This window comes from Heterodontus francisci, chromosome 6 (assembly GCF_036365525.1).
Source record: "Heterodontus francisci isolate sHetFra1 chromosome 6, sHetFra1.hap1, whole genome shotgun sequence".
Taxonomy (NCBI): domain Eukaryota; kingdom Metazoa; phylum Chordata; class Chondrichthyes; order Heterodontiformes; family Heterodontidae; genus Heterodontus; species Heterodontus francisci.
In genome coordinates this window covers 43,366,197-43,383,356 of record NC_090376.1, presented here as the reverse complement: position 1 = coordinate 43,383,356, position 17,160 = coordinate 43,366,197, and the positions used below count along the sequence as shown (strand labels likewise).

The following is a 17,160-nucleotide window of genomic DNA, read 5'->3' as shown; positions in this document are numbered from 1 at the left end:
TAGAAGGTGTCATTGACAGTCCTATTAAGCAGTACTTATTCACCAATAACCTACTCATTGAGGCTCAGTGTGGGTTTCATCAGGATCATTTGGCTCCAGACCTCATTACAACCCTGGTCCAAACATGGACAAAAGTGCTGAATTCCAGAAGTGAGGTGACACTGATTGCCCATGACAGCAAGGAAGCATTTGATGGAGTGGACATCAAGGAGCCCTAGTAAAATTGAAGTCAATGGGAATGAGGGAGAAATCTCACCATTGGCTGCAGTCATGCCTAGCACAAAGGAAGATGGTTGTGTTTGTTGGAGGCCCATCATCTCAGCCCCAGGACATCACTGCAGAAGCTCCTCAGGGCAATATCCTAGGCCCAACCATCTTTTTTTTATTCATTATGGGATGTGGGCATTGCTGGCTAGGTCAGCATTTATTGCCCATCCCTAACTGCCCTTGAGAAGGTGGTGGTGAGCTGCCTTCTTGAACCGCTGCAGCCAATGTGGGGTGGGTACACCCACATTGTTGTTAGGAAGGGAGTTCCAGGATTTTGACCAAGCGACAGTGAAGGAACAGTGATATAGTTCCAAGTTAGGATGGTGTGTGACTAGGAGGGGAACTTGCAGGTGGTGTTGTTCCCATGCATTTGCTGCCTTTGTCCTTCTAGTTGGTAGAGGTCGCTGGTTTGGAAGGTTTTGTCTAAGGAGCCTTGGTGCATTGCTGCAGTGCATCTTGTAGATGGTACGCATTGTGTCACTGTGCGTCGGTGGTGGAGGGAGTGAATGTTTGTGGATGGGGTGCCAATCAAGCGGGCTGCATTGTCCTCGATGGTATCAAGCTTCTTAAGTGTTGTTGGAGCTGCACCCATCTAGGCAAATGGAGTGTATTCCATCACACTCCTGACTTGTGCCTTGTAGATGGTGGACAGGCTTTGGGGAGTCAGGAGGTGAGTTACTCGCCTCAGGATTCCTAGTCTCTGACCTGCTCTTGTAGCCATGGTATTTATATGGCTACTCCAGTTCAGTTTCTGGTCAATGGTAGCCCGTAGGATGACCTTCACTCTGCCATAAGGTCAGAAGACTGCAGTGTTCAGTTCCATTCACAATGAAGCAGTCCATGACTGCATGCAGCAAGACCTGCACAACATTCAGGCTTGGGCTGATAAGTGGCAAGTAACATTCACACCACACAAGTGTCCAACGAGAGTCTAACTACCTCTCCTTGACATTCAACTGCATTACTATTGCCGAGGCCCCATCATTAACACCCTGGGGGCGTCACCATTGACCAGAAACTTAACTGGACCAGCCACAAAAAAGCTCAGATCAGAGGCTGGGAATCCTGCAGTGAGTAACTAATCTCCGGACTCCACAAAGCCTTTCCAGGATCTGCAAGGCACAAGTCATACAGTCATACAGCACAAAAAGAACAAGAAAAGTACAGCACAGGAACAGGCCCTTCGGCCCTCCAAGCCTGCGCCGATCCAGATCCTCTATCTAAACCTGTCGCCTATTTTCTAAGGGTCTGTATCTCTTTGCTTCTTGCCCATTCATGTATCTGTCTAGATACATCTTAAAAGACGCTATCGTGCCCGCGTCTACCACCTCCACTGGCAACGCGTTCCAGGCACCCACCACCCTCTGCGTAAAGAACTTTCCACGCATATCCCCCCTAAACTTTTCCCCCCTCACTTTGAACTCGTGACCCCTAGTAATTGAATCCCCCACTCTGGGAAAAAGCTTCTTGCTATCCACCCTGTCTATACCTCTCATGATTTTGTACACCTCAATCAGGTCCCCCCTCAACCTCCGTCTTTCTAATGAAAATAATCCTAATCTACTCAACCTCTCTTCATAGCTAGCGCCCTCCATACCAGGCAACATCCTGGTGAACCTCCTCTGCACCCTCTCCAAAGCATCTACATCCTTTTGGTAATGTGGCGACCAGAACTGCACGCAGTATTCCAAATGTGGCCGAACCAAAGTCTTATACAACTGTAACATGACCTGCCAACTCTTGTACTCAATACCCCGTCCGATGAAGGAAAGCATGCCGTATGCCTTCTTGACCACTCTATTGACCTGCGTTGCCACCTTCAGGGAACAATGGACTTGAATACCCAAATCTCTCTGCACATCAATTTTCCCCAGGACGTTTCCATTTATTGTATAGTTCACTCTTGAATTGGATCTTCCAAAATGCATCACCTCGCATTTGCCCGGATTGAACTCCATCTGCCATTTCTCTGCCCAACTCTCCAATCTATCTATATTCTGCTGTATTCTCTGACAGTCCCCTTCACTATCTGCTACTCCACCAATCTTAGTGTCATCTGCAAACTTGCTAATCAGACCACCTATACTTTCCTCCAAATCATTTATGTATATCACAAACAACAGTGGTCCCAGCACGGATCCCTGTGCAACACTACTGGTCAGACGTCTCCATTTTGAGAAACTCCCTTCCACTGCTACTCTCTGTCTCCTGTTGCCCAGCCAGTTCTTTATCCATCCAGCTAGTATGAAAATATACATACTGGGTGGTTTTATTTTAATTAAAAAAAAGTCAACAGATGAAATTCTCCGCCGAACAAAGGCGGTGGAGGGGTGCCACCACCAGGTAAACGGGACCTGGAACAAGCAGAGATCAGCAGCTGCCAGCCTCTCAATCCGGTGCCGAGGAGGAGGGTGGGTGGGTGTGGGGGTGGGGGGGGTAAGAGACTCTGGACCCCATGCGACTTCACTTTCGCCATCAACCTACCATGGGGAACCTTATCAAACGCCTTACTGAAGTCCATGTATATGACATCTACAGCCCTTCCCTCATCAATCAACCTTGTCACTTCCTCAAAGAATTCTATTAAGTTGGTAAGACATGACCTTCCCTGCACAAAACCATGTTGCCTATCACTGATAAGCCCATTTTCTTCCAAACGGGAATAGATCCTATCCCTCAGTAACTTCTCCAGCAGCTTCCCTACCACTGACGTCAGGCTCACCGGTCTATAATTACCTGGATTATCCCTGCTACCCTTCTTAAACAAGGGGACAACATTAGCAATTCTCCAGTCCTCTGGGACCTCACCAGTGTTTAAGGATGCTGCAAAGATATCTGTTAAGGCCCCAGCTATTTCCTCTCTCGCTTCCCTCTGTGACCTGGGATAGATCCCATCCGGACCTGGGGACTTGTCCACCTTAATGCCTTTTAGAATACCCAACACTTCCTCCCTCCTTATGCCGACTTGACCTCGAGTAATCAAACATCTGTCCCTAACCTCAACATCCGTCATGTCCCTCTCCTCGGTGAATACCGATGCAAAGTACTCGTTTAGAATCTCACCCATTTTCTCTGACTCCACGCATAATTTTCCTCCTTTGTCCTTGAGTGGGCCAATCCTTTCTCTAGTTACCCTCTTGCTCCTTATATATGAATAAAAGGCTTTGGGATTTTCCTTAACCCTGTTTGCTAAAGATATTTCATGACCCCTTTTAGCCCTCTTAATTCCTCGTTTCAGATTGGTCCTACATTCCCGATATTCTTCCAAAGCTTCGTCTTTCTTCAGCCACCTAGACCTTATGTATGCTTCCTTTTTCCTCTTAGCTAGTTTCACAATTTCACCCGTCATCCATGGTTCCCTAATCTTGCCATTTCTATCCCTCATTTTCACAGGAACATGTCTGTCCTGCACACTAATCAACCTCTCTCCCCTCAGCCTTCTCTGCTGTAAGGAAAACAACCCTAGCCTATCCAGTCTCTCTTCATCGCTGAAATGCTCCAGCCCAGGCAACATCCTGGTGAATCTCCTCTGCATCATCCCCAGTGCAATCACATCCTTCCTGTCGTGTGGCGACCAGAACGGTACACAGTACTCCAGCTATGGCCTAAGTAGCGTTTCATACAGTTCCATCATAACCTCTCTGCTCTTATATTCTATGCCTTGGCTAATAAAGGCAAGTACCCCATATGCCTTCCTAACCACCTTATCTACCTGTGCTGCTGCCTTCAGTGATCAATGGACAAGTACACCAAGATCCCTCTGACTCTCTCTACTTCCTAGGGTCCTACCACCCATTTTACATTCTCTTGCCTTGTTAGTCCTCCCAAAATGCATCACCTCACACTTCTCAGGATTAAATTCCATTTGCCACTGCTTTGCCCATCTCACCAGCCCATCTATATCATCCTGGAATCTAAGGCTTTCCTCCTCACTATTTACGACACCACCAATTTTCATGTCATCAGCGAACTTATTGATCATACCTCCTATATTCACATCTAAATCATTAATGCACACTACAAACAGCAAGGGTCCCAACACTGATCCCTGCGGTACACCACTGGTCACAGGCTTCCAATCGCAAAAACAACCCTCGACCATCACCCTCTGCCTCCTGCCACGAAGCCAATTTTGGATCCAATTTGCCAAATTGTCCTGGATCCCATGGGCTCTTACCTTCTTGACCAATCTCCCATGTGGAACCTTATCAAAAGCCTTGCTGAAGTCCATGTAGACTACATCAACTGCTTTACCTTCATCTACACATCTAGTCACATCGAAAAATTCAACCATGTTTGTTAGACATGATCTCCTGCTGAGCAAAGCCATGTTGACTATCCTTGATTAATCCCTGCCTCTCTGAGTGGAGATTCATCCTGTCCCTCAGAATTTTTTCCAATAGTTTCACTACCACTGATGTTAGACTCACCGGCCTGTAATTACCTGGTTTATCCCTGCTACTCTTCTTGAATAATGGTATCACATTCGCTGTCCTCCAGTGCTCTGGCACCTCTCCTGTGGCCAGGGAAGATTTGAAAGTCAGGAGTGTGATGGAATACTCTCCACTTGGCTGGATGAATGCAGTTCCAACTACACTCAAGAAGCTAAACACTATTCAGACCAAAGCAGCCCCATTGATTGGCACCTCATCCATCACCTTAAACATTCACTCCCTCCATCACCAGCACACCGCAGCTGCAATGTGTACCATCTACAAGCTGCACTGTAGCAACTCGCCAAGCCTTCTTGGACAGAACCTCAAACCTGCAAGATCTATCACCTCGAAAGACAAGGGCAGCAGATACCATAACTGAAGTACTGTGAGCAGTTCTGGACACCACATCTTAGGAAGAATATAATGGCCTTGGAGGGAGTGCAGCGTAAATTTACTAGAATGATACATGGACTCCAAGGGTTAAGCAATGAGGAGAGATTAAACAAATTAGGGTTGTATTCCACAGAATTTAGAAGGTAAAGATGGATTTTATTGAAGTTTTCAAGGTATTAAGGGGAATAAAAAGGGTAGATTGGGATAAACGATTTCCATTATCGGGGCATCTGGGACGAGGGCGCATGCTTAAAAAATTAGAGTGAGAGCTTTCAGGAGTGAAATTAGGAAACACTTCTTCATGCAAAGAGTGATGGAAGTTTGGAACTCTTTTCCACAAACAGCAATTGATGCCAGATCAATTGTTAATGTTAAAATTGAGATTGATAGATTTTCGTTGGTCAAAAATGCTAAGGGATATGAGCAAAGGCAGGTATATGAAGTTAGGTCGCAGATCAGCCATGATTTCATTAAATCGTGGAACAAACTTGTGGGGCAAAATGACCTACTCCTGTTCCTATGTTCCTATGCATGGGAACACGAGCACCTGCAAGTTCCCCTCCAAGTTACACACCATCCTGACTTGGAAATATACTGCCATTCCTTCACTGTCGCTGGGTCAAAATCCTGGAACTTCCTCCCAAACAGCAACGTGGGAGTTCCTTCGTCAAACAGACTGCAGTGGTCCAAGAAGGTAGCTCACCATCACCTTCTCAAGGGCAATTAAGGATGGGCAATAAATGCTGGCCTTATTAGTGACGCCATATTGCAAAGACATATTTGTAATTACTACCATGAACAGCATTTTGGGTCCATTAGTAACAGTAGAAAAGTACCATGCTATTAAAAACGTTTGTTAAGATACAGTCTCGAATTAGCTCAAACTCCAAATTGCTCTTAAGAGCAAGGCATTATATGCAGATCCCTCATACAATATTGTTCAAGCACTAAAGAGCTCAGGTGATGATTATTACAAGGCAAAATCTAGATGTAGGGACCCTGAAATGATTATTTCTATAATGTATCAAACCAAATGTCGCATAATTCTATTGCTTCTGAGTTTCACCTCACAACACAACTTCCTGACCTTTACTATAGTCATGGAGAGGGACAGGAGCAGACGGGATGGGAAAATATTTAATTGGGGGAGGGTGAATTACAATGCTATTAGGCAGGAACTGGGGAGCATAAATTGGGAACAGATGTTCTCAGGGAAATGCACGACAGAAATGTGGAGGTTGTTTAGGGAGCACTTGCTGCGACTGCTGGATAGGTTTGTCCCGATGAGGCAAGGAAGGGATGGTAGGGTGAAGGAACCTTGGATGACAAGAGATGTGGAACAGCTAGTCAAGAGGAAGAAGGAAGCTTACTTAAGGTTGAGGAAGCAAGGATCAGACAGGGCTCTAGAGGGTTACAAGGTAGCCAGGAAGGAACTGAAGAATGGACTTAGGAGAGCTAGAAGGGGACATGAATAAGTCTTGGCGGGTAGGATTAAGGAAAATCCCAAGGCGTTCTACACTTATGTGAGGAACAAGAGGATGGCCAGAGTGAGGGTAGGGCCAATCAGGGATAGTGGAGGGAACTTGTGCCTGGAGTCGGAGGAGGTAGGGGAGGTCCTAAATGAATGCTTTGCTTCAGTATTCACTAGTGAGAGGGACCTGGTCGTTTGTGAGGACGGCGTGGAACAGGTTGATATGTTCGAACAGGTTGAGGTTAAGAGGGAGGATGTGCTGGAAATTTTGAATGATATGAGGACAGATAAGTCCCCGGGGCCAGACGGGATATACCCAAGGATATTACGGGAAGCGAGGGAAGAGATTGCTGCGCCTTTGGCGATGATCTTTGCGTCCTCACTGTCCACTGGAGTAGTACCGGATGATTGGAGGGTGGCAAATGTTGTTCCCTTGTTCAAGAAAGGGAATAGGGATAACCCTGTGAATTGTAGAGCAGTCAGTCTTATGTCGGTAGTGGGCAAATTATTGGAGAGGATTCTGAGAGACAGGATTTATGATTATTTGGAAAAGCATGGTTTGATTAGAGACAGTCAGCATGGCTTTGTAAGGGGCAGGTCATGCCTCACAAGCCTTATTGAATTCGTCGAAGATGTGACAAAACACATTGATGAAGGAAGAGCAGTGGATGTGGTGTATATGGATTTTAGCAAGGCGTTTGATAAGGGTCCCCATGGTAGGCTCATTCAGAAAGTGAGGAGGCATGGGATACAGGGAAAGTTGGCTGTCTGGATACAAAATTGGCTGGCCCATAGAAGACAGAGGGTGGTAGTCAATGGAAAGTATACAGCCTAGAGCTCGGTGGCCAGTGGTGTTCCGCAGGGATCTGTTCTGGGACCTCTGCTGTTTGTGATTTTTATAAATGACTTGGATGAGGAAGTGGAAGACTGGGTTAGCAAGTTTGCCGATGACACGAAGGTTGCTGGAGTTGTGGATAATGTGGAAGGATGTTATAGGTTGCAACGGGACATTGACAGGATGCAGAGCTGGGCTGAGAAGTGGCAGATGGAGTTCAACCTGGAAAAGTGTGAAGTGATTCATTTTGGAAGGTCGAATTTGAATGCAGAATACAGGCTTCAAGACAGGATTCTTGGCAGTGTGGAGGAACAGAGGGATCTTGGGGTCCATGTCCATAGATCGCTCAAAGTTGCCACCCAAGTTGATAGGGTTGTTAAGAAGGCGTATGGTGTGTTGACTTTCATTATCAGGGAGATTGAGTTTAAGAGCCGCGAGGTTATGCTGCAGCTCGAAAAGGCCCTGGCTTGACCACACTTGGAATATTGTGTTCAGTTCTGGTCGCCTCATTATAGGAAGGATGTGGAAGCTTTAGAGAGGGTGCAGAGGAGATTTACCAGGATGCTGCCTGGACTGGAGGGCATGTCTTACGAAGAAAGATTGAGGGAGTTAGGGCTTTTCTCATTGGAGCGAAGAAGGATGAGAGGTGACTTGATAGAGGTGTACAAGATGATGAGAGGCATAGATAGAGTGGATAGCCAGAGACTTTTTCCCAGGGTGGAAAGGGCTATCACCAGGGGGCATAATTTTAAGGTGTTGGAGGAAGGTTTCGGGGAGATGTCAGAGGTAGGTTTTTTTTACACAGAGTGGTGGGTGCGTGGAATGCGCTGCCAGTAGAAGCAGACACATTAGGGACATTTAAGCGACTCTTGGATAGGTACATGGATGATAGTAGAATGTAGGGTAGGTAGTTAGTTTGATCTTAGGGTAGGTTGAAGGTTCGGCACAACATCATGGGCCGAAGGGCCTGTACTGTGCTGTACTGTTCTGTGTTCTATGTATGTTCTAACACCATATTTGTACTTGTTTTCCATATTGTAACTTTTAAAAAGACACAGGTGCTATTGGAAACACCCTGCCTTGTTCCAGTAGCAATATAAATATGACAATACAGAGACTTTCATGCAACTAAATGCGGTTTTAGCATGGTCCCAAATGAAGAAAACTGAACCATAGAACCATGGAAAAAGTATGGCACAGCAGGAGGCCATTCAGCCCGTCGTGTCTACGCTGGTTGAAAAAAGGAGCCGCCTAATCTAATCGCACTTTCCAGCAGCTGGTCCATAGCCTTGCTGGTTACAACACTTCAGGTGCATGTCCAGGTAACTTTTAAAAGAATTGAGGGCTTCTGCCTCCACAACCATTCCTGGCAGTGAATTCCAGACACCCACCACCCTCTCGGTAAAAAAGTTTTTCCTTATGTCCCCTCTAATCCTTCTGCCAATCACCTTAAATCTGTGTCCCCTGGTAACTGACCTCCCTGCCAGGGAAAACAGGTCCTTCCTGTCTACTCTATCTCGGCCCCTCATAATTTTGAACACCTCTATTAAGTCACCCTCAGCTTCCTCTGTTCTAAGGAAAACAACCCTAACTATCCAATCTTTCCTCATAGATGCAACATTCAAGCCCTGGCAACATTCTTGTAAATCTCTTCTGTACTCTCTCCAGAGTAATTATGTCTTTCCTGTAATGTGACGACCAGAACAGTACGCAATACTCCAACTGTGGCTTAACCAGCATTTTATACAGTTCCAGCATTACATCCCTGCTTTTGAATTCTATACCTCGGTCAATAAAGGAAAGCAATCCATATGCCTTCTTCAGCACTTTATCTACCTGTCCTGCCACCTTCAGGGACCTGTGGACATGCACTCCAAGGTTTCGCACTTCTTCTACCCCTCTCAATATCCTCCAGTTTGTGTATTCCCTCGCTTTATTTGCCCTTCCCAAATGCATTACCTCACACTTCCCTGGACTGAATTCCATTTGCCACTTTTCTGCCCACTCAACCAAACCACTGATGTAATTCTGGAGTCTACGGCTATCAACTACCCGGCCAATTTTTGTGTCATCAGCAAATTTCCCAATCATGCCTCCCACATTTAAGCCCAAATCATTAATATATACCACAAACTCCAACACTTTGGAAAGCCACTGGAAACAGCTTTCCATTCACAAAAACATCTGTCGACTATTACCCTTTGTTTCCTGGCCCTGAGCCAATTCTGGATCCAACCTGCCACATTCCCCTGTATCCTGTGGGCTTTCATTTTACTGACCAGTCTGCCATGTGGGACCTTGTCAAATGCCTTACTAAAATCCATGTAGACCACATCCACTGCACTTCTGTCACCAACCCTTCTTGTTACTTCCTCAAAAAACTCAATTAAGGTAGTAAGACATGACCTTCCCTTAACAAATCCATGCTGACTAACCCTGATTAATCCATGCCTTTCTAAGTGTCAGTTTATGCTGTCCCTCAGAATAGATTCTAACAATTTACTCACCATCGAGGTCAGACTGACCAGCCTATAATTATTTGGCCTATCCCTCGCACCCTTTTCAAACAATGGTACAACATTCGCAGACCTCCAATCATCTGGTACCTCTCCTGCATCTACTGAGGATTTGAAAATGATCCTCAGCACATCCACTATTTCCTCCCTGGCTTCCTTTAACAACTTGGGATGCAATCCATCCGGCTCTGGCAATTTATCCGCTTTCAAGAATGTCAGACCCTCTAGTACTTCCTCTCTCATTATGCTTATTGTATCTAAAAGACAGTTTTCCTCAGTTTCTCATAAGGTTAAAAAAAAGGGTTGTTAGAAGACAATCTCAAAGGAAGCACACAACCTGAAGATCAGATTGAAACTCTCAAAAAAATCACTGCATAGACACTTAATCAAATTTAGAGATATTTAAAACTGTGTGTGAAATTATGAATGGATTTTTGCACTCAGCAAATTGAGAGATGTCTTTGCCAGAATGGAAAAACACACCCAATATCAAGCATCCACTCTCTTTCCACTGCTCAGTGTGTCTTAAATCGGATCTCAGAAGAGCGCACTGCAAAGAAATGTTTCCATTTCCCTTCTAAATGATTGCTGTGTCCTTGTTGTATGTAGCTAGAGACAGAAATTTCTGAGACACCACAACACCAGCAAGGCCTCACACACAGTGGACTAAATTTTGTTCAGCTCCCGACATCAGGCTCCATAGCGGGCTGGAAGGTCACACCGGCAGCAGCCCGCCACAGAGCCCGACACTAGGATTGCCGGGCCTGATCTTCCCGGCAGCAGCGAGGTTCTATGGCAGTACCGCCCACCACCACCCCCGCTGACCCAACTTTAAATATATAAATAATGAACATGAATAAATCAACAGACCTTTCACTGCCATCTTGCTGGCTGTCTGCGATCTTACATGTGGCGGCTGGCACTCACATGCCTTCACTTTCCCATCTAGGGAAAGCTGGCGCCACTGAGGTTAGGAAGGGGGAACTTAGGATTTTTAGTGTAGTGGGGGGGGGGGGGGGGATGGGGTCAAATCTGCATGTGTAGTGTAGGGGATGGGGCGGAAGGGATGACCTCTGCACTTTGTGCAGTTGATGTGGGAGAAGGTCACATATTAAATGCAAGTGTTTTGGAGGGGGAAATGGGGCAGCCATTTATTTTCTTTGTATTGGGGGTGGTGGGGGATACGGGCCAAAAATCAATTCATAGTTTTTTTAGTGGGAGGGGTGCGGGGTATGGCTTCAACTGTATAGGTCTGGCAGCCATTTAAACATGGCGCTAGCGCCTGCGCAGAGCCAGCTGACGCTGTTGCCAGTGTCGCAGAGCCTGTCCCCACCATGTTATTGGAGAGGGGCGGACCACCCAACGTATGCAGATAAGCTGCCGCGCACTAGATCACGGGAGAATAAAATTCAGTCCAGTGGGTGTATTTTTGGAAGATATTTGATGCACCATGCATGATGTTCTGAGAAATGATCTGCTGCACATGAAGCTCTGCCATTGATGGTGGGTCTCGAAAAATTTTAGCTTATTCCTTGCCTGCACGAGGCCACAAAATAGTGATGATTTGTGAGTAATCAATTGCTGTAAGAACACGTTCTCTATAAACTTGGTTGACACAACAAAAAACTCTAACTTCTTTACAGCCAGGTGAGAAGACTGATGGAATCAATTCCAGGTCATAGAGGTGAAAGTATAATACGCTAACCTATTCTGCCACCAGCCTCACCCCATATGTTCTGGTAAACCTCAGTGTATGCAAAGTCAGATGTAACACAATGGAAGCGGCACTGTTCACTGTCAGATATACACTGAACTCGCATGTTCAGAGGGCGACATTTTTGTCAGAAACACCAACACTGAAATTAGCATAACACATTAGATTCAAATGGATTACAAGACTCTTTATTTAAATTAAGTAATAAACAGCTTAATAAAGTGGCACAAACAGCAGAAATGCATCAAAGTTCTTCTCATCATTGGACATTAATTCTGTAAAATCTTTAAACATCATGGGGAGATTAAGCACATTAGAAAGGAGAAAGCCAGCAAAATTTATTTTTGACGTTTTCTTTAAATGTGCCTTAAACTGTCCACAAAATGTTCACACTAACTGGTGGACTAAATTCCTTTGTAGTCTTGAAAATAGACATGCTATGTCTGTGAAGGGTGATTGCTGAAGGTTTCTAACAATAATATAAAGCAGAGCCAGAGAAACACATGAAACGCCTTTTCTCACAATGGTCTCTGAACAAATCAGCAATTCCTAACAATTGGCTCTATAATTTCATTAAAAATATTCTGTCACAATCCTCAAAGGGTTACTTTTTGCTTTTCCTGTTGCCTGTTCAGGGAGTATCATTAAAAATGACTAAGTATGGATGTTTCACTACTTTTGTATGTTGCATATTTCTATTCTGAGTACACTGGTAGATCAGGGAATCTGCAGAAATAATGCAGATTAAATTTCAGCATTTATAGTTGAGTGTATAGTCTGTAATCAAACAGGGTTAAAACACGTTGTAACAAACTTATAAACTAGTTTGTTGGATCAATCATAAAGCATGGTGTCAAAGAAAACAAAAACAGACACAAAGAAAACAAAAACTCACAAATGTTTAACCATGATTAACTCTACAATAAAGAGATTCACATTAATATTTGACCATTTTAAATACATGCCTCCTGAAAATACAAGTGCAAACAGAAAGTGCTTACCATAGGCAGTTTGCCAACAGCTTCTAAGTGTGAAGCATTGTCCATTAGAAATCCAGTCAAACACAGTTGTGTGCAATTCTTATCATTAATCTTTTGTGTAGACTTTATCAGCCAACAGACAAAAAAAGAGTATAAAGGTAAAGAGGGGAAGGAGTTTAAGAAAAGAACCAGCCTCTAAACAGGTTTAAATACACTTTGTAGAAGAGGATTTTTAAAGGATGTTCAATGGAAGTTTCTGAATAAAATGATATTTGATAGAGATAATATGTGCATTCCATTTTTGATAATTTAAAACAATGAAAAAGCCTATTTAGGTAAACAAAAATATCTAACAGTTTTTAACGCTGACTGCCCTGAGGATTTTATTTATAACACTGTTTCATTTCTTTTCTGTGTTTGGCATATATGCATTTATAAAAATATTTATTTGGCACAATTTGTAGCTACCCACAGTCATAAGGCATAAGAAATTACTATAATGAAATATATATTAAACACATTGACTTTTTTATTAAATAAATGTAAGTAAACCCACAACCTGCACTTAACCCATATTGTTAATAGTACTTTACAATGTAAATAAATGAAAAGTCAAACAAACAAATCTACTTACTGTGCTTTTGAACTATTTTGGGCACAAGGTTGCCATGCCCATAGAATTCTAGGAATAGGGATGCCATAGGCAGTGCATGACAGAGTCTGTTTGCTGCCCAATGGGTAGAGATCAAAGTTCTGAGTGGACACTGCCTTTTCACAAATATGTGGTTTTACTGCAAAAACAAATTAATTAGAAAACCAGAAGCCAAAAAGATATGAAATCAAAATGATGCATTTCACTAAATTACACATTAAGGCCTTATTCATATGCTCAGAGCCTAAGTGAAAAGAGTACCATCATTGCAGTGTAATATATTCATGCTCTGTCCTGTTTGTCTCATCATAATTATGTATGTGAGAAAAATGGAACTTTTCACGGTATTCTGTGAAGATACATACTGCAATCTCAAGAAAAGAATGCTGCCCTACAAAAAGTGTTTGAACAATCCTCAGGAGAGATGTTACAGCATTAAAACAAACAAATGTGTGAATGAATAACAAGAAAATGTTCTATGTCCCAGTTATTTCAGCATTTCATTGTGAATCGTCCGCTCTTAATGAAGGTCGGAATACCTCTGGTAACGATTTTACAAGTTCTCCACATGTAATAAAAATGTTTAACTTCTGTATTTCTGATTTAGCAATGTTGCAAGTTCCTTAAGATTGTTAAGTTGGTAGCTAGGGAAGCAAAAGTATGGGGAATCATACTTTTAGTCTGTGTTCAGGCTCCTGCCATAGTGGTGATTGGATTAAGTTCTGCATTCCTGTGGTACCCACTCCAGCAGCTGAACACTTTTTCTTTTTTTTTGTTTCAAAGCAGAATTTCACAGTTTTAGCAGTGTTACATATGTCAAGGTCCTGCTACTATGTTGCAGGTGCCTGTACAGCGGGCTGCAATCACAGGTCCCTACTGAATCTTAATATACTTTTACGATTGACTTTTCTACTTTGTTTGACCTTTTTCCTCAAGGAATGATGGGCTTCGCCATGGACCTTCTTTGCTCCTTCTGGGCAGGATTTATTGTTTACATTGCTTCTCTTCCTGTACTTCTTGATAATGAAGTTCACAGATGACTTTGGTATTCCAGTTCTTCTGGATATTTCATGGGCAGACTTTTTACACAAGTAATAGTCAATAATGATAGCTTTTTGAAACTCTGACAGTTGCTTCAGTCTTTCCATTCTGAGTAAAGCTGAGGCACCTAGGATAGCAAGAATGTGTTTTTTTATAGCGTCCACAGTTGTTCTAGAACATTCCCTAACATGGCTCTATGTCACTGGGTGATAACTACACAGGGATTGTCCAAATACATTTTGTAGGGCAGTATATAGTACTACAATTAAAACATGCAAAATTATACTAAGATTTTAAAGTGTGAAATATTGCTTTTAATACATGATTGTGGGAAACTGGTCAGTGCTGGATTTTGCTAAAAGGTTTGCTAATATCTGGAAAATTTAGGAACTGCTCACTACCCTGATCTCTCTAAGAACTCTGCTTATATTATGTTTCTGTTGCTGTATTGGATTTTGCCTAGCCATACATTTAACCTTATACAGTGAAACCGGACAACAGCAACCACCCGTGGTTCTCACCAACAAGTCTTTATTCACAGCAGTCCTCCTGTACAGTTGTAAATAACTGCACCTCTGATATAACTTACTCCACACACCATTACTTCTGCTTTTGTCATCAAATGGACATTATGGAAAGAAAGGTCACATTTCTTCTCCGTTCCTTCTTTCTCCACGCTCTTCTGTTACCTTTATTCTATCTTCCAGCATCAGGAGAGTTCATGTATCATCGGGAACTCAAGTGCACATTATAGCAGCCATTTATGAAAGGAGGTATAGTCACTGCCTTGTGCTGATCTAGATTGCCATGGTTTTCACCATGGATGGTTTAAAAATCAGCAATGAAACTTCAAATACATGGTGACAATTACATCTCATGTGGTCACTACTAAGAGGTTTTCCTACAATGAAAGTAAATGCGAATTTTCCGGGTCCCAAGGTTTTGTGGTCATTTTTTTGGGCAGGTAGTCCTTGCTCGTAGATGGTTGCTGACACTGGTTTCACTGTATGCAGCAATGCTATCCGCTCGTCTACACTAATTTATCTTTTACATACAATAAGCTTCAAAGATGCTAGCATTGACTTCCTAAGTCTAAATTTCTTTTTAAAAAATTCTAAGTTTGGGTTGCATGTTACCTAAAGCAACTAGCCATAAGTGTGTCTTACCAATTTTTATGAAATATGATTCTTAACTTTAACTTTCCTTTTCTAAAAATCCTTATACTCTCCATTTATTGATTACTAATGATACAGCAAGTTTTGTGAGATTCCACTCTCCACACAGAGCCACATCTGACATGTGTAGATTGGAAAATCATGCCTCTAGTTCAGTAGGTCCCTGATTTTTCTGTGACTAATCTTATTCACCAGAAAATCAGGAGCACTACAAATTGAGTGTGGAGGTCAGCACACCTATTTCTCTGCTGTTTTGTTTCATTCAATGAGGCTTAGTGGCAGGAGTGGATCCTTACAAAATGTATTCTAATAAACTAACTGACAGTGGAACCAACAGGAGCACCTTCACACAATGTATACATTTGGAATTTAAAAAACATGCTCATAAATATCCCCTCCAGAAATCATGTGTGAGTGGGAATTAGGTAAAGATTGTAATGAGCCCATGTAAACAACAAGAAAAATGGCCACTTTGGTGAGATTTTAGAGGAGTCATGGTGCCATGGAACCATACTCCTAAAGTCACTTCCTCCATAAGGCGGCCCTGGAAATGGAATCAGTCTAATGCCTCTTTTCAAAGTCATTCACATAGGTACTTTGATTGACCAGGTGGTCATCAGACTGGTATATGGTACTGGTGTTGGACATCTTGGTCATTATGTTGGCTGGTACATTGTACAATCCCTGTATAGGTTCTTCCACCATGCTAAAGGAAAATGTTCATTGTACAGTTAATGATAAAAAGCTGACACTTGGGAAGACAGCTGCAGAAAGGTGGTGCTGACATCTGGGCACAAAAATATGTGCTTATATATCTAGGGTTCAGTGGCTATCATGCTTGGGTTACCAAGAATCAAGCAGCTGAACCTTTATACCTTTGATTATTTGAACACTAATTAGTTGGGTGGTCCTAACTAGATAACTAGCAAGAGCCTACCAGTTCTCCATACCAGGAAAACAGAAACTACCTGTATAGACTTCTCAATAGCTTGGTTTGGAGGCTTGTAAACATGGGTGGTGGGTTTCTGTATGTGTCAAACGACCAAAAGGGAAAGAGAAAATAGGGAAAGGAAGCAAATAATGAAGATCAGTTTAACAGTTGTGGTTATATTACTGTAAATATAAGTGTAGAGATCTTCCATTCATCTCTTCTACTCCTCTGCGATAAATGTGTGCCTGATGCTGTCTACATTCCTTAGCCACTCACATCCTGTAATACTGAAAAGCAACCAGGGAATTTGCACTACATCCAGGTCATTCTAATTAGCCTCAGAAATATACTTCACTAATAATCCGTTATCCGCCCACTTTCATTTACGTGATGAATTCTGGAAAAAGCATATTCTACTTGGATCATAGTATGATAATTATACAGTGACAGCTATTCATTATGCTGAGGAGATGGGACAGAAATTTTTATTATACTTTGGAGATTACAGAGATAGAGAGGGGCGAAGCCATGGAAGGATTTTAAAACAAGAATGAGAATTTTAAAATCAAGATGTTGCTTTGACTGGGAGCCAATGTAGGTCAGCAAGCACAGGGATGATAGGTGAACAGGACTTGGTGCAAGTTAATATACAGGCAGCAGAGTTTTGGTTGACCTCAAGTGTATGGAAGGTAGAATGTGGGAGGCCAGCCAGGAGTGCATTGGCATAGTCAAGTCGAGAGGTAACAAAG

At 43.0% G+C, this 17,160-nt stretch overlaps 1 protein-coding gene across 3 annotated transcripts in view; it reads right to left on the bottom strand.

Moving 5' to 3' along the window:
* Window positions 1–17,160, bottom strand: part of flt1 (fms related receptor tyrosine kinase 1) — a 306,847-nt gene that overhangs the window by 200,845 nt on the left and 88,842 nt on the right. For all 3 annotated transcript variants that reach the window (XM_068033545.1, XM_068033546.1, XM_068033547.1), the window contains exon 10: window positions 13,247–13,403. In XM_068033545.1, coding sequence (XP_067889646.1) covers window positions 13,247–13,403 — 157 coding nt within the window. The remainder of the gene's footprint in view (window positions 1–13,246; window positions 13,404–17,160) is intronic.